The sequence below is a fragment of the Ailuropoda melanoleuca genome, chromosome 8 (genome assembly GCF_002007445.2).
Source record: "Ailuropoda melanoleuca isolate Jingjing chromosome 8, ASM200744v2, whole genome shotgun sequence".
Classification (NCBI taxonomy): Eukaryota; Metazoa; Chordata; class Mammalia; order Carnivora; family Ursidae; genus Ailuropoda; species Ailuropoda melanoleuca.
The window spans coordinates 126,104,332-126,122,888 of NC_048225.1; the positions used below are offsets into that span (position 1 = coordinate 126,104,332).

Consider the following 18,557-nt stretch of genomic DNA (forward strand, 5'->3'; position numbering starts at 1 on the left):
TTGGAGCTTGGAGGAACAAATCTTCTTGAGGCCGGGAGTACCTGGGGAGTCAGCCGAAGACAGCCTTTCGTAGAAGGTTCACAAGCAATAGAGCCTCCTCCTTTTGCAACATCCCCAACCTCGATGTATATTTTGGCCTTTCTGACACCAGAAAGAAGATGACGAGGTGAACGAGGAGCTTGTCACTTTTCACCAAAAGTTCAGAGGTGTTTGTCCTAAGATGCCATCCCGTCTTCTCTGTGAATGCCCTTGGCACGTTGTAACAATGTACTGAGCATTGCTGGGTGAAATATTGGGACTCTAATCAATGTTCGCTGTAAAGATAACCCTCAGATTTTCTCCAATCAGGAAAAAATGACAAATTTGCATAGATCTACATATCAGCTAGCAGAAAGGTGGTAGTAAAACGTTCCAAGTATAGGGGCTTTCACTCAGATGATCCATTCACGTAGATAAAAAGTGCAAAATGAGGATTGTAACAATCTGGAAATAAATGGCTCACGATACTAAGAGGGGCCTTTATCCAAGTGTGATTGCAAAGTCCAAATTGCAAAGCATGTGAGTCAGGACAATATTCCTGGAATCCAATACCTCACACAAGCTAATTCACTTTTTGGGTCATAGCCAATGACAGAGGAGACTTCACATGACTTGCCATTGGTGTTGTCATTTTTCTTTTCTCTGTAGGCCTCGAGTTTGAGGAAGGACACCCGAGACTGTTGGGCGTGCTGCCGATTCGCTGGCATGCACGAATGTTAAAAACCGCGTGGTGTGGGAGCGTAAGGAGTAGATTAATTCTCCCAGGAGAGATATCCCCCGAGAGCGATGTGGCAGCAGGGGCAGGCCGAGCAGCTGGGCTGGGAGGGGACACCCGGGCATCAACATGAGCCCCCACAGTGTCCTGGCGCGCACTCAAGGAGAGACTGAGAACTGCAGCCTCCGCGTCAGGGCCAAGCACCTGACAGGTGCTCTGGGCTCCCCCCCACCGCATACACTGTCCCTGTCACCACCACCACCCTGCTCCATGCAAACCAGACCTGAGGTGTTCATGCAAGAGGCACACCCAGAGCTCCGTTGAGACACAGCTACTCCATGCTCAGGCTAAAAAATCTACTCTCCCAAATGGCCATGCCTCCCAGACAAGAGCCTGAGTGGACACACATCTCTCGACACCCAGTTTACTCCAATCAAGAAGCTCAGAAGACAGGATCCTGCCTTCACTGGGGAAAAGGAGACGGAAAAGGATTAACAGGTGAAAATTTACCTCTGATTCCTCCAAGATCCCCAAATTAGAAATATAACAAACAACCCTCAAATTCTACCCCAAAGCAAAGAAGATAAACATCTTGGAGCGAAACGTGAGATTCCTGCAGACCTGGGGCCAGCAGGGGCCCTTCCACCAAAGTGCAGGCAGCGGCCCGGTGAGGTGGCATCCAGCAGCTGCCTCAGGCCAGCGCTGTGCGCGTCCTGCAGCCCGAGCCGCGGTCCCAGCACCTTGCAGGCCCTAAGCTGGACGGAGGAGACCGTGCCAATGAGCAGCCCGTTGTATTGCTTTCTTTCAAATTCTGTGATTTATTCTTATCAAAGAATAAAAGTTAACAACAGATCCAAAAACGACAAGTGTATCTTGACCTGTTTATTTATTATGGACGCATTCATTTATCCAACAAGTATTAATTGAGCACCTACTGTGTGTCCTTGGAGCAGCTCTGCACTACCGCCTCGCCATCCAGATTCCCATCTCCCATCCCACCCTATCCCAACCTTGGAAGTCAGTTCACAGACTCCCTTTTAAGCTCAGGAACCTTGACTGGCTAACTTAGCCCAGGACCCACACATTCTTACGAGTCAGAAAGAACCTCAAATTTGAGCTACAAGGGAGTGTTTCCAGTGACAGTGACCCCAGCTCCCCGGTCCTGGGACACAGACAGGTTGAAACTTCTGAGACAGACTGATTGGAAAACTCACTGCGTTTTTACCTTATTGGTCTTCAAACAAAACCGTATGTTTTGGGGTTTCGATTTTTTTTTTTTACATGACTTTGTTCCTGTAGGTTTACTTTGCTTTCTGCTGTGGTCTGTCTATTAAGAGTGTATATGGCGGGGTCCATATGATCCTTATAGCAGGTAGAGCTCCGGGTATGTCTGAATTTCAAATTCAAGTGTCAAATTCTAGCTTCTTATTTTCTCGCATCTTCTGTTGAAGAGGAAACTTCTATTATTCTATTTGTTATTAATTTGTAGGCAATTTTTTTCTCTCCAAAGATTTTCCATGTTTCCTTTCATTCTTTTCTAAAATGGAACATCTTATACTTAGACTCTGAAGTTTCACATTGTAGTGTGACTAATTGCTTATTTGTTTTCTTAACGGGGTGAAACATAATCTAAAATTAACTACTTTAAAGTGTCCAGGGAGGGGCGCCTGGGTGGCTCAGTCGTTAAGCTTCTGCCCTCGGCTCAGGGCATGATCCCGGGGTCCTGGGATCGAGCCCCACGTCTGCAGGAAGCCTGCTTTTCCCTCTCCCGCTCTTCCTGCTTACGTTCCCTCTCTCACTGTGTCTCTGTGTCAAATAAACAAAATCTTTAAAAAAATAAATAAATGAAGTGTTCAATGTAGTGGCATTTAGTACATTATAATGTTGTGTGACCATGAGCTCTAACAACTTCCAAAAAATTTCTATCTCCCCAAAAGAATATCCCATATCTCTTATGCGGTCACCCACCCTCATCCCTCCCCCATGCCAATCCCCTATTCACTGATAATCTTCCTTATGTTTCCACAGACTGACCTATTCCGAGCCTGTCATAGCTGGAGTCACCTAACATGAGCTCTTTCGTGTCTGGTTCTTTCACGGGACGCCACGTTCTGAGGTTCTGCTTTGTGTCACTTTTCTTTCCTTTGTTATGGCTGAATGATGTTCCACCGTATGTATCTACCACATTTTGTCTCGTCGTTTACCCACTGACGGATATTTGGGCTGATTCTTCCTACTCACTATTCACTATTGTGAGTAGTCCTGGGTACACATATTTGTCTGAAGACCTGTTTTCAGTTGTCGCGGGGATATGCCTAGAGGTGAAAAGTCTAGGTCAAATGGTTAATTCTATGGTTAACTTTTTGAGGAACTGACAAACCATTTTCCTCAGCAGCTGTACCACTTTACCTTCCCTCAGCCACACGAGAGGGCTGGAATTTTAGACAGCTACTGTATTAGAAGTAAAAACTAATACATTGTAGTATTGTTACAAGAACAGTCTCGAACTCTGGGATCCCCTGGAAGGGTGTCAGGAGCTCCCAGGGACACTGGAACACACCTGGACACCAACTGGCCTGAATCTGGTATTTCTTCAGGGGATACACAAAGGTATTCTTTTTTTTTTTTTAAGGTTATTTATTTATTTATTTATTTATTTATTTATTTGACAGAGATAGAGACAGCTAGTGAGAGAAGGAACACAAGCAGGGGGAGTGGGAGAGGAAGAAGCAGGCTCCCAGCGGAGGAGCCTGATGTGGGGCTCGATCCCATAACGCCAGGATCACGCCCTGAGTCGAAGGCAGACGCTTAACCGCTGTGCCACCCGGGCACCCCCACAAAGGTATTCTACCTTCTTTATTAGTTAAAATATTTCTAAAAAGATATATTCTTCTAAAATAACTATCTCGTTACCCTGAAATATCTGAAGACAGAATAAGTACTTGATTTTTCCATTTATTTACCAGTCTTCGAGAGAATGAATTGTCTGTATAGCTTCCCAGGTGACCAATGAATTACTTTTCCTGCTGCAAATGCACGAACGTCTTCGTGTTTGAAATGCTTGACTCTATCCTAGCCATTGTTCCTGCTGAGGCTCACGTTGCCCCATCTGTGGCTTGGGACCCTTTCTAGGTCGGCCTGTGTCTGAATTTGCAACGCCCCTTCCTCACTAGCCCTCCATCAGAGCAGTTCCAGACTCGGTAGAAACTCCCTGCCCCAAACTAGATATCAGTCCTTTCCCCACACTCTCTGTTCCCTCCTAGCAGGAAAATACTATGCAGAAGCCGCACACTGAGACCCAGCTTAGTCTGGGTTCCTGGGCTTTTTAAGTCGCCAACTTTGTTTTTTAAAGAATAATCATGGAAGGAGCCGAGATGTCCTTCAACAGATGACTGGATTAAGAAGCTGTGGTCCATATATACAATGGAATATTACTCAGCTATCAGAAAGAACGAGTTCTCAACATTGTTGCAACATGGACGGCACTGGAGGAGATAATGCTAAGTGAAATAAGTCAAGCAGAGAAAGACAACTATCATATGATTTCTCCCATCTATGGAACATAAGAACTAGGAAGATTGGTAGGGGAAGAAAGGGATAAAGAAAGGGGGGGTGATCAGAAGGGGGAATGAAGCATGAGAGACTATGGACTCTGAGAAACAAACTGAGGGCTTCAGAGGGGAGGGGGTGGGGGAATGGGATAGACTGGTGGATGGGTAGTAAGGAGGGCACGTATTGCATGGTGCACTGGGTGTTACACGCAACTAATGAATCATCGAACTTTACATCGAAACCGGGGATGTACTGTATGGTGACTAGCATAATGTAATAAAAAAAATTAAAAAAAAAAAGAATAAACATCATGGAGAATCCCAGATAGACGGAGCACCTGGACGACTTTGACAAAGCTGCAGAGGGGAGTCGGTGGCCGTGGGGCTGGGCGAGCGGCTCCACGGCAAGTCTGAGCCCAGGGGCTAGCATCTGGGGGCACAGTTGCCCCTCAGTGTGTGTGGAAGACAGACCAGTGAGACCACTGTGATAAGCGAGTATCACCCCGGGGGGCCTGGCAGGTGGAAGTGCTGGACCTCATTGTGTGGGGAAAAGCCAGCGTGTCATAAGGCCCCCGTTCCAGAAATTCAGTGAAGGCACTCCACTGTTTCCTTTACGTGTCAGAGACCATGTCTTTATTGAGGAGGGTCACGGGGTCAGCACAGCCCAGACTGGCTCTTGGTTCACGGGCACAGATTGGGTGCTGGTGTGGGTTGAAAGACGGCTGTAGAATTCTTGACAACGCAGCGTGACCCCCGGAAACCGTGGCACTACCGTCACACCTTGTCAGGCTGTCCGCGGCGTCAGGAAGGACCAGCAGCACCTCTTGGCCTCGACACAGGCTGGACGGCTCTGCCCCGCCTCCCCAGTCCACGGGAGCGCCAAGATGCACTTGGGGACAGGGCGGGCAGGCGACACCCCCAAAGCGCTCTCGTGTCTTTGGCGCTTTCCACCTTCTCTTTTTGTTTGTTTGGCTTAGTTCTTTAGAATTTCTCAATCCTCCCAGGCTCTGAAGCTCTTAAGATTTTATTAACAGCCTGGAGGAGATGTTTCCAAACAGAGTGTGTACCTTACCTTTTCACTGTCCCTTCATACCGCTGTCCGTGGAACACAGAACCACCCGCCCCAGCACCCCACCCTGGTCCTGTGCCTGACTGTCCCGTGTGGGGACTGCGACGCTGGGCCCTGCTCCTGCCATAAGCGCTCACATGGAGCCCTGCTCACATCGGCACCCCCGGATTTCCCACCATAACACATTTGTCCTGCAGCCGCCACTGCATCTAATCCTGGGGGAAAATAGGTGTTTGTGACTCTTCAGAGCCCAGATTCCTGTTGGCTACTAAAGCTTGGAGGGGTGGTTAGTGTTTCTCTTTTTCCCAAAATGAGCTTAACTGTCATTTTAACCCAGGGAATTAATAAAAGACTCTCCTGCGTTCTATTCTAGGGCCTTTGGCTTTCACGGGAAGGGGGCCCTCAGCACACAGATTCTATTTTTGCCAAGACCCCGGCTTGAGCCACTCCCTGCTTCACAGTGCGGGCAGCAGCTCCTGCTTTATTTCTCTGAAATGTTCTCTGGCTGATCCCTACCACTCACCCATTCTGTGTGTGCCGTAAACCTCACAGTTCAGACCAAAATACCTGCACTTGGAGCCAATCACTTCTATGCACAGGAGTCTCTTAAAGTCATTCTGTGTCCACCGAGCCCCCAGAAGCAAAAGGAAGCGCCCAGGGCTGTTCTCACCATCTCCTTCAGGGTGATAACACGACCTTTGGTGCTCACTCCTCTTGGCTCAGAAGGAAGAGGCGGAGGCCTGAGAAGCTTGGCTTGGCTCACTCAGTGCACTGATCCTACATGAACAGGGTAGGACAGCTCAGCCTGAGGTTAGGATCGAGCAGGACCTGCCCCGATTTTGTGTCCGGCCATAGGGTTTGCTAACATGGCTATACATAATGGATGATCTCCGCTAGGTCAATGTAAAACTGTTCCCTGGCTTGTCATTTTTAATGTCTATACATTAAAAGATTGATACATAGGAAAAAAGAATACTGCAATGAGTTCATATTTATACTTTCATTTCAAGTCTAGAACCACAAAGTTTTATTCATTTATCTTACATCTATCTCTTCTCCCCCTACAGAGAATGCCAGTTGCTGATGAATGAATATAATTACATATTCAGTCATCCCACACTCTACCCTGTATTCCACTAGACCATACATGCAAGACAGGCTTAGAACAACACCAGCACTGTCATGAGCAATATGATTACCTTAAACAATGTAAGTATTGTTTTCTGACCCTAGGGTATATCCCCTGGAGATAAGTAAATTGTTATGCTTTAAAGTCGCTGAAAATAGTTCCTGACAAGCGGTTTGTCCCCAACTTGACTAAGTGGTTATGGGTATTGTTGGGTTTTGCTTTCAATGATCCGGAACTGAAGCTCTTGTTTGTTTGATTTATAATGATACAAAGTGTCTTCGTGGAACAGGACACCCCAAATGGCTGCGTAAGGGGCTCAGCACATTCTTTCCCTAAATACCAGTGATAATACTGGACATAATTTTCTCTTTTTTTTTAAAGATTTTATTTATTTATTTGAGAGATAGAGACAACCAGCGAGAGAGGGAACACAAGCAGGGGGAGTGGGAGAGGAAGAAGCAGGCTCCCAGCGGAGGAGCCCGATGCGGGGCTTGATCCCGGAATGCTGACGTGGGGCTCGATCCCAGAATGCTGGGATCACGCCCTGAGCTGAAGGCAGGCGCTTAACAACTGCGCCACCCAGGCGCCCCTGGACGTAATTTTCTGAATAAACCATTTCAGAATTCTGGAAAATGACCGAAGGCATGCCACAGATTGAGAAGTACTTTGTTCAAAACCTGCCTTAACCGCAGCAAGAGCAACGGGGCAACCGAACACAAGCCTGGTCCCGCCCCACCCCTGACACAGGGACTCCAGAGGCTGAGGACCCGCAGTCTTGCTGTCACCTGAAGGGTAGACCCAGTTTGGAGCTCCACAGAGAGGGCCCATGTCCAGGGACTTTGTAGGAAACGACAGCAGCCAGTGGCCAAAATCAAAGGTCAATTCCACTTGGGGCAAAGACTAGAGCCACCAACGTGTCACAGACGTCGGGGAGATGAGTTAGCCATGGGGACCTCGAGCTCTCGCGTACTCCCAGAGGTGTGGCAGGTGGTGCACATACTAAGCAGAAAGCAAAGCGCCCCACAGTTACCTGCTCATCCCTGGCCCGACGTGAAGCTCTGCACAGACAAACTAGGAGCCAGGGCAGATTTGTAAGCTGCGTGAACGGTAAACGTGCGCACCAATCCACCCACGTCCCCTCGACCAAAGGTGTAAGCCTTGCCCGGTTAAGGTGTTGCTAAACACAAATTTCAACCAAGTGAATTTGAAGATGTAATTGGCTTCATCAAATCATTCATGAGCTGGGCAGCATCCCATCTAGGAAGTAGAGATGGGAGTGACTCGGAGGAAGGTGGGAAAGAGGAAGAAAGAGAAGAGGGGAGGGAGGGAGGGAAACAGGAAGGGAGGACAGGAAAAGAGATCTTCTTGCAGGGACCACTTTGCAGTGTAGACAAAGACCCAAGATTTACGTTGTAGACCTGGAACTAATATAATGTTTTATACCAGTTGTCACCTCGATAAAAAAACAAAGTGAGCAGGGCAAACTGCAGGGCAGGCAAAATCTGCAGAATTAGTCCAGGCAGGGGACGAAACAACAAAGCAACTTTATTCAAAGAGCCTCTAACTAGAAACAAAACAAATAACCATCAAGGAATGGATGAATAAAAAAAAAAAGTGGTATATTCATACATGGACTCAATTGAGCATTAACAAGGAATGTGGAATGACTTAACAACCGTATGCTAGGTGGGAAAAAAATGCCTAGATACAAAGAGTACATACAGATTATTTCCTTTTAATACAAATACAGAAAAGACAAATCTAAGCTTAATCATATCAGTAAGCACCCCAGTAGTTGCAAGGATGCCCGGTTGGTGGTTTAGCTGCCCGTGGGGACAGGGGAATCCGGGTAATGGAATCTGCTGTATCTTGATTGTGGTTTTGCTTACATAGGTGTATACATTTGTCAAAATGAATGGAACTGCACACTTAAAACAGATGCGTTTTATGGTAAGTAAATTATCTATCTATAAAGTTGATTCCAAATTCCTAAAAAGAAACAAAATATTGTGCCCAGTACAAAGGACATGGACAGACTGAAGAAGTAGACATCACGCCTCCAGGCCGGTGGGTACGGCCCTATTTCCTCACCCACCAATTTACAAGTGTGTATGTCTGTCTTGTGTTCAGTGCTTGACAAGTATTATCTGAATTAGTGAATGAAACTTAAAGGAAACAAAGTCCAGACGGGTGTCTGAGACAGCGCCACCCTTTGGGGGGTTGTTTTCCATATACATCCCTTGCCTAGATCCCGTCCTAATCCTGGGGACCAGCTCTCTCGTTCCTTTTTGTTAACCATTCAGCGACACGTCTGCCCCCCCTGCCCCGCAGACGTGGCCTGCGCACTGTTTCTCTCTTCATGTTTAGAATAAGTTGGAGAGAGTTGTCTCATTGTATTTCTAAAGTAAGTATGGCAAGGAGCAAAGCTGCATTTTTCCTTCAGAATTAGGGAGAAAGTGAGGAAGTTAAAGGAATGCGGGATTTCTGGGCCAAGGAAGAAACACTGGAACAAGAAGGGAAACGTCAATCCTTCAAGTACTACAACCATGTCAGGAATGAGCACCGCGAAGAAAGCCTGTCAACATGACAGTGAACCCAACGTGGATATGGTTTGTTTGGGTTTGACTTTCACTGAGCATGAATTACACGCAGGAAACGCACCTTCGTCAGGATCATTGTTTCAACGGAGCTTGCACATTGGAAAGGGAAGAAAGACCCAAGTGACCACGCAGGGTAGAGTGAGGTGCACATGCAGCCGAGCCGAAGGGCTTCCCACCTACGGATTGGGGAACACCCCGCAGCAGGGGAATCAGAATGGGCTTCAAACGTGGAGGACTATTGAACAGACAGACATTACTAGGAAGGCATTCCATACAGACTTGCAGAACTAAACTAGTTTGTGCGAACAAGTGATTATAAAGCAGGAATAGGAGGAAAAAAAAATAAATGGAGGGCAGAAAGAATGGTTTCATCACTCTGTGGTCCTAGCTCCTGGGCCACTGGGGAAGGCGTGGTGAGGCAGCTCATGGGATGTCTTGATAGGAGCTGTGGAAGAGAAATGGGAAATAGTGAGTGCATTGGAGGTGGCAAGTGAGGCTGAGAGGAGTGTCAGGAGACAGAAGCTAAGAGAGGTAAAATAGAGTGTGAAATAAAATACTGGGAAGAGAGGAGGAAACACAAAGAACTCACCAGCGCTTCTTAAACCACAACGCAAGGACTATCAGAAGAAGTAGGGGCACGGCCACGGCCAACAGGATCAAGTACGCGGAAAGGTGGTGTCCTGTGGGTATTGGAGAGACATACTGATGTCATTTTCTACCCGCCGCCAGTTCCACTCTGTCCACTGATGTCCCCCCATGTCAACATACGCATTGGGTATGAGTGCCATCTTCAACCAGCCTTGTCACTGTGTGCTCACACCTGCTCAGGGAAGGGCACCCCATCTCTCCTTAAGTCTCTTATATCTGAGCGCCCCTCGTGTTCCACCCCTACATTCTTGAAATCACTTGTATTCATTCCTTCCTGATATTGTGTTCACCTTGTTCTGGCACCATGGAAACTTTCTCTTCCCTAACCTCTCTGCTCAAGAACCACCTTCTCACACCTACAGACCCCCATCTTACTCACCCCAGTAGAGAATGATGTCCTGGTTTCCTAGACTGCTGTGTCTCACCCGGCATGACAGACCAGCCGCCTCCCGGGCCACCACGTCCAGGGTCACTCGGAGATACCACGTCCCATCAGCATGGGGCAGGACGTCGCCTTGCTGGGTGGCCCACTGCTCCTGCTCGCCCCGCATCCACATCACCCACACTGGCTTGGGGTAGAAGCCAGAGACGTGGCACACCAGCAGCAGACGGCCAGGACCCGGACTGGGGTGAGCGGACAGCCAGACCTGTGGCCTCACTGCAGAAGGCATAAGAGGTATTCAGATGGGGACTCTCACACACAACTCAGGGGTCTTTAACCGCATCAGCATGCACGTATTACCTTGCTTTAGGAAACGTGTCCTCGGAAACCCTAACCCTCTTGAATTCTTTTTTGTCCCAACTTTGAAAGAGATGGTGGGAAGCGGCAAGACACATATGCAAGTATCTTAGAAGAAGGGGCTGTACGAACCTTGCCTCTCGTAATCCACCCTCGCAGCATCGAAGAGACCCAAGGCAAACCGGGGACAGGTGCTTGTGAGGAGCCTGTGGACTGTTTCCTTGATGCCTTCGTACTGGTTCATGAGATCACACACACTCTGGGCTCTGCTGTCACCCTCTGGAGCTGGCACCCATGACATGTTTTGGAAACTCAGGAAATGTGACCCTTCATAAGCTGCCTGTAGGAAGCTTTCTGCAATGTCACTAGAATGTAGCTCACAGCCAGCTCTCACCTGTACTTCAAAAGGATCTAGGAAGAAGGAAGAAGGAGAAACAGAGATTTGTGGGGGAAAAAATGAGAGAAACGATAGAAGAACTTTATTAAAAAGTGGAACAAGAGGGTCGCCTGGGTGGCACAGCGGTTAAGCGTCTGCCTTCGGCTCAGGGCATGAACCCGGCATTATGGGATGGAGCCCCACATCAGGCTCCTCTGCTATGAGCCTGCTTCTTCCTCTCCCATTCCCCTGCTTGTGTTCCCTCTCTTGCTGGCTGTCTCTATCTCTGTCAAATAAATAAATAAAATCTTAAAAAAAAAAAAGTGGAACAAGAAGACTTTATAGGGGTGTGGGAGTAAGCCAAAGATGTGTTTGATCAAGAATAAGGAAGAGAGTTGATGGGACGGGGAAGAGGCTGCAAGGGATATGTGATATGTGCCAAGAACTAAGAATTTGACTTGAAGAAGTCGGGGAAATGATAGGTGAGCTGCAGGTTGGAGGGTGAGGGCAGGGGCCCAGGAACTCCTATGAAGGAACCGCAAGTACAGCTCTCCAGGGCACATGACATGGGCCATAATGGTTGTTGGGTTGTGGACATAGACCTTGGAAGATACTGAATGGAGGAAGAGACCATAGTTTAACTGAGGCGGACAGTTGTATGTCTCCGTGTTTTACCATAGAAGGGAGACCACCGGGGAAAGATAGAAATGCACAAGAGAAAAAGAGTCAGAGGAAGCAAGGGTGTAGGAAATCTTGAGCAGTCAACATCTGGAATGACCCCCGAGAAGTTTATGCATGAAGATTTTTATGGTGGGACAGGAACCACGGGCAGTGGTCCAGAAGGACATGAGGATGCTTCCCAGAAACAGAAGAACCTTCTGAGGGCTTCCCTTAATGTAGTGGGCTGCACTTACATCCAAAGTGCAGTTGACTGGCATATTCTTGAGTCTCCCGAGTTAATCCAAGGAAGTAGACCCGGAACAGCAATTCCAGATCGATCATTTCCTCATCGCTGAAGTTGCCCTTAGACCAGGCGTGCAGGAAAATGATGGTGCCAGACTCGCTCTCCCAGCCATGAGTCTGCACGTCACCCAGCCAGCCTGAGCCCTGATGCTGTGTCCAGGATTGGTTGGCAAAGGATGAGATCTGGATGATGTGGAACAGGATGTGTTCCTGGGGGGCTGTGGGTAGTGGAGGGGTACAGGGTCAGTTAGTTTAAGGGAAACAGAGGCAAGCAGGAAGGAGGAGATGGAAAGTGAACCAGTTACAAGAGAGACGAGAGATAGAGAGAAGGAGGGAGGAAAAGAGAGAGGGAGAGACAGAGAGAGAAGGACGGAGGGAGAGAAAGAGAGAGAGAGAGGAAGAGAGAGAGGGAGGGAGAGAGAGAGGGAGAGAGAAAGAGGGAGGGAGAGGGACAGAGGGAGGGGAATTGAGAGAAGGAGGGAGGGAGAGAGACAAGCTATGACTAGGTTAATGATGGCATTTCCCTCATCTGGGGCCCCATACTCACCACCATCCTTTCAAAGAGTAAACAGTACCTAGAGACAGGAACCCTCAGGGCGTGAGCAGTCTGGTGACCCGAGAATTGTGGTCTGTGTTGGGAAAGGAGAGAACACCCGACCCTGATCAGGGACTGGGCAGCCGGCAGATCTCTTACCTTCGGCACTGTCACCCCCCAGGAGAAGAGCACCCAGCAGGACAAGCTCCAGACACAGCATGCCACTTGCAGACGTTTCTCAGCAAATCTGCCCCTCAGTGTTTCTGTTCTGACTTCCTTCTTCCACCAACAAGCCGTGCTCTCCACCAACTGCTAATTGAAACAAAAGCCAGTTTGCTGCTCCCCCAACCTCCAGCCTCCTACTCGCGCTCTCATTTCCCCATGAGCTCTGTCCAAGACTGTCCTCCTGCCTGGCTTCCAGCTGCTCTCCTTGTCCTCAGCCTCCCCCCTGCCTGATGCCCTCCTCGAAGTTGTGTGTGACACTGGATGGTCTCTGCACCTCTCAGGGACTCGAGTCTCACCTTTACAACAACAAACAGAAACCACACAGTGTCGCCAAGCCCTGCTTTATCTAACAGATCAGAGTTCCAGTTTCTCCACCAGCTCTGCCTCAGTGTCCCCTCCTGCCTCCTGTCTGGACACTCCATCCTCCTCTTCCCCTTTTCAGTATCTTCAAAACCCCCTCTTTCCCATCTCACCCCGTGTCCCTCCGCCGCTCTCCTTCCCTGATCGTTGCTGGCTCCCCTCTAAATGGGAGGACATGCGTGCACAGGTCTGCTGCTGTCTCCCCAAGCACCTGTGTAAACCACAGCCGGGTCACCACTGTCCTTAGAGGTGAAAGTACGGCCGCCCCCGAGTGCGCAGAACCACCAAAACTATAAAGCATATGTCCTCCTCTCGAGTTTAATTTGTACACTCACTCACCAGAAAGTCCCTCAACACACGCCTGGTACCAAGGAGCTTAGTAGGCATGTGAAAATACAGAGATGGACAAGTGTATTTAAGCCAAGACTTGAAACGCGTCGTGATAACCGCCGTTTCAGGGTCTAGCATCCCGGACACGAGAACAACATTCTCCAGGGGGGCGTTCCGACCACCTGGCCCCTGAGTGATCCTTATTTGAAGTCTTGGGAGGGGGCTGCGCTTTTCAGCCTGAGGATGTGCTGGACAATGCGGCCAGCGAGGGACTGGGGGGGTCGGAGGTGCGGCTTTTCCGGGAGACATCTGCAAGGGGAGGCTGTGAATGTTCTCACGGATGGCAAGTGTTGTGATCTGATGAACACGCATTGTCAAAAAAGAGAGGCATGTGTTAACGTTTGAAGATATGTAGGTCGCCCGTTTGAGGAGCGTTGATGGTTCTGACTGGTTAATGTGTGTGAATACGTGAGTGCCGATTTTTTAAAGACCCAAGCCATGCGTCATCATAGTGCCCTTTAATAACTTCTAGAACTCTCTGAGCGCAGGCCACACTTACTTAAATCCCATTTGCAGTCGTTTCTTTTTCATATTTGAACCAGTCAGCGAGCTCTTTCTATTACGGCCACAGACACGGGGCCGTTTCTACGGGCCACGAACTCCTCCAAGAACCACCATCCACGGTTTCCGCCCCACCCAGACCTTGCTCACGCCCCAGATCCCGCTGTGGCCTGACTTCTTGCCGACGGCCGCTCTGGTGTTAGGAAGCCACAGCCCACACAGGCTGTATGGTTAACACATTCCCCGCAGGAAACACGCAGCCCTGCTGCTCCCTCACTGTGCGGTCAGGGCCACCGCAGTCTGGGCAGTGGAATATGTGGTGTGGCTGCCATAGGCCCGCTGCCCACGCTCAGCACCTGCCCCGGGGGAGCCTCTGCCCCGGGGGAGCCTCTGCCCCGGATGGCAGCCCCGAGACAGAGGCCTCGTGCGGTGTGCTGGTGTCAGAGAGCAATCCTCTAAGATCCTCAAGTTCACTTATGACTGCAGCCCAATCCAGCCACACTGGTTAGTATTCTGGAGCCTGTAGAACCAGGTAACTAGTATTCATTCCCCCTCCTGAGCTCAGAACCACATAAGGTAGAGAGAGCGCACAAGATTATCAGTCAAATTGTCAGCTTGGCTTCTGCAGCTTCTAGAGAATTTTCCTTACCCGTGTAATCCAAGTAATTTTGCTGGCAGTGAACTCCCCATGAAGTGGTCTTAGTCTTATAAACTGATTACTTGTGTTCCCCCCCCCAAAATGCATAGATTGAAGCCCTAACCTCCCCCCCCACCACAGTGTGGTTCTCTTTGCACAATGGGACCTCTCAGAAGTAATCACGGTTACACAAGATCCTAACGGGGGGGGGGGGGTCTTACAAGAAGAGACATCAGAGAACGGGCTCTCTCCTCTCCCGCTGTCCCCGGGCACTGAGGAAAGGTCCCATGAGGAGACAGCAAGAGGGCAGCTGTCTGCAAGCCAGGAAGAGAGGATTCACTGGAAATCAAACTGTCTTGACTTGGAGCCTCAAGAACTTGGAGAAGGTGACTGTGTGGGTCAGGCCGGGCTCACCCGCCAGAGTCCGCCCAGGCAGGAGGAGACCAGGACGACCCTCTGGGCATGGGAAGAAGGTGCGGAGACCTGTTTTCACCCGGTTTCTCTCCTGGACTCCCCCGTGTGATGATCCGTGTGGTGGCCACAGGAAAGGATACAGAGTGATGAAGGGAAGCAGGAGTATGTGGGGAAACTTGGCTCAGGGGAACGTGGAGAGCAGGTGCAGCTTAGCCCAGAAGAGGGCTGTGTCCAGCCAGTCACTCAGACAGAAGCTGGCAACCTGCATTCCTCGGAGCCGTCGCCTGCCTGCCTCGTGCCCTCGGCTGCGTGACCTGCCTCTTCCTCTCTGACCTCATTCGCATCTGCTGGAGGGCGACCTGACCTGGGGCAGCCGAGTCCCCAGCGGGCCCTGCAGCCCTCCCACCAGCACGTCTACTGGGCACTCTGCCTCAGTGGCCACATAAGTGTAAACCTGGTCACATCAGGCTTGGGCTGAAACTATTTCAGTTACTTGCACGAGGAACAATCTAAACCCCTCCTGAGTGTTTAGGGGGGAGAGAAGGAGGTTAGAGCGCCTGCGGAAGCACACAATCCCAAAAGGATGATCTGAGAAGGGCAGGGCCTTCTAGGATCAGAGCGCAGCCAGAGGAGAGGGTCTGGGCTGTCTGGGGGTGCCCAGTGCTCTGCCTCAGGCCCCAGCCTTCCCCAGGCTCCCTCTGCCTGCCTCAGTGGGGCCCAGAAGTCCTCGTCCTTGGCCCTCCCCCAAGGTCACCTCCATGGGTGATGCTTGCCCCTCAGAGAGAGAGCTCTCTTCAGCTCCCCACCATGAGCGCAGCTCACATGGTCTCACCCCTGCTCTGCCATCCCCTCCCTGCCTAACCTCACCCTCTGCCCACTTCCCTGTTTGAGAAATTTCACTGCCTCCCACAACCACATGCCTTTACCGGCCCTTTCATTTCCCCATGAACACGCCTTCAGGTCATTCTCCCCTTCCTGGCTCCCAGCACGAGCCCTGCCTCTGTCCTGTGTCTTCCTCCAGACCCCCATCCGCAGCTCTGAGGGCAGGACAAACCCCACAGGGACCCCAGCAGAATGCACTTCCCCCCCCCCATCCACAGCACAAAGGGCAGGACAAACCCCACAGGGACATGGGCAGAAGTCGCTGCTGCTGCTAGTCTGTTTCCCACCACGACACGTCTGATGGAGAGAATCCGATGATTAGAGACCATCGGATTCAACTGTAACACTGTCGGACTTGGTCTGTGTTCATGCTCATCTTTATTTACAGAGCATTTTCTTTCTCTCTTTCCGGGGTCTCATTTCTCACTTTTCTATCTTGTGTCCACATTGTTCTCTATTTACCCTTCCCCTGAGCTCCCAGCACCTTCCCTCTTTCATCACCTCTCCTGCCTTGGCTCCCCATCCATTCATTCAAAGACCTACCATCACGTTGGCTAAGATCTGAGAACCAAGGCACTGCCTTATCACCTGACCCTTAGATTTCTGTGTGTCGTTAATGTAGAAACAGTACGTTGTTTTTTTTTTTTTTTTTTTTGCCAGACAGAAGCCAGATATTTTTGTAAGAGTGAGGCTTGCAGGATTAATTTTTACAGTCCCACCTCCCCCCCATGCAAAGCAAAGACTGACTTTATATCTTAGGATTTAGAGTCGAAATTTAAAAATGGCCACTTGTTTGCATCAATGACCATCTTCTTATTGACATCACTTCATTTTTCTTTTAAAAAAACCCTTAATCCTTTGACACTTACAAGGAATTAAGTACATTGAACAGGGATTCTAATATCATTCTGCTTATGGTATTAATTTTACTAAAATATTGTGCCAAACTAGGGCTAAGGATATCATTTTAAAGGATATTTTTGAAAGTACCCATTTGACTTTTATTTTATTAAAAATTCAAATTAGCACTATCTTTGAAAAGATAGCATATCTCTCTCATGAAAAGACTGGAAGGGGGTGTGGCATTCTGTTGCATCGGGGACTTGCTGGCTAGCTTCCTCTTTTGTTTCGGGGGTTTTTGAATGTTTTGTTTTGCTTTGTTTTGTCCTGTTATGGTCTCTACCACACTTGGTCCTCATTCTGAAGGTCACCCCGTATTTTGAGGTGGTTGCTGGAGGTCCTTCCTTCAAACCCACCGCTCAGCCAGAGATCATGAGAAAGGAGGAGGCTGGGCACACCCACTTGCCCCTGGTTCCATTCCACGTCACTGAAGTTTAAATTCAAGGGTCAGACCACAGACACACACCCACACCAGCCCACAGGGGGCCTAAGGAGGCAGCTTTGATTCTGCCCAGCTAATAAATGGGGCTTGATTTATTCTAGAGGAAGCAGAAAATAGATTCTGGAGACAACCACTGGTCTCTGCCACGGAGCCCCATTTGACAAGTCATCTGCCCACTTAGGCACGTGGGTATATGGTTGGCGAGCAATTTTGCTTGGATAAGGTGACTGGTAATAACATTGCTCAAAGCCCAACGACCCTGGGTGGTTTTCTCAGGACACTTCATACCCAAATTAGGGCTCATACCTGTTCCTGCCTGAGGTCTCATCTGGCATTCTCGCTGAAGAAGTATTGGTCGTGCACTGGGAACAGAAGGAGTCATAATTAGGCCACCAAGTGCCTCTGTCTTAGAGTAGAACCAAAATTTGACCTCAAGAAGAATCTCGGTACTCCCCGTGGATGCCGTCAGCTTCCTGGGAGCAAATCTGGGATTCAAGTGACAGTCTTGGAGTAGACCTCCAAAAGCCGTGAGAAATGTCCAGTGACCAATCTCACCGACAGCTCAACTGTAGCCAATTCCTGGCTACTGTTCTGCACGTAACAGATAATATAAAATTGTGGTCCGTGAGATGTATGTTAGAGTTTGTGGTCTAAATGTCACTACTGCTCAAAAATCATGAAATCAGTTTGACACAGACAATATGCTCATTCCGACAGAGAGTGTAGAACGTGGGAGAGAGGCATGCCCGGCCCAGATCCTGTTGTGTTGTATAGACTTACTTTCTCATTTTTCATGTAGGCTGATATAATCACCTTACTTTATTTAAGAGACTGAAGCAGGCCTAGGAAACTCGTGAAACTGATGGAACAAACTTTCCCGAGAACGTTGGTCACAGCACCATATAGTTTCTTCCCTCTAAGAACTGATGGGAGAAATTTTTTTGTGGCCTGAGGACCAGGAAGAGCTGTACTTTTTCCGAATGACTTACCTGTCTGTATCTTTCTGGGCCCTTCTAGACCCTGCCTCAGTCACCTCAGAGCCCTCTCATAATTTCCAACCTGCGTACGGCCAGTCTTTAGAGCATCATGATGCCTTTTAAAACTTACCCCATTCTCGGCTTCATCTTCCTTTACCAGCCATATATTTTCTTGGATTCTATTCCTGTATTATTATTGATAAACTTTTAATCTTACATGCATGATTTTGTAAGTAATGTCAATGACTAGCCAACAAGTTACCGTGAACTTAAGCATGGGTTCCCAAGCCACTTGATTCCAGGGGGTTCTAATGTTTTAGGAACAAGAACACGGAAGCTTTGTTTTAATCTCCACTGCCACCCGGAGGTAAAATATAGAAATTTAACCCAATCGGTAGCCTTTGGTGATTACAAAAACCCTGATATTTTCAACCACAGCGTTTTGATGTTGCACGTACTTTGATT

The 18,557-nt window shown here is 49.0% G+C and overlaps 1 protein-coding gene across 1 annotated transcript; it reads right to left on the bottom strand.

Moving 5' to 3' along the window:
• Positions 1-8,028: 8,028 nt before the first annotated feature.
• LOC100468386 (T-cell surface glycoprotein CD1c) lies at positions 8,029-12,712 on the bottom strand. The gene is made up of 6 exons (XM_019793558.2): positions 12,524-12,712; positions 11,781-12,047; positions 10,623-10,901; positions 10,131-10,409; positions 9,693-9,783; positions 8,029-9,548 (listed from the first exon to the last, which is right to left on the bottom strand). Exons 1-6 carry the CDS (start codon positions 12,582-12,584, stop codon positions 9,527-9,529), a joined length of 999 nt encoding a protein of 332 aa, XP_019649117.2. The 5' UTR covers positions 12,585-12,712; the 3' UTR covers positions 8,029-9,526.
• Between the last annotated feature and the right edge of the window lie 5,845 nt (positions 12,713-18,557).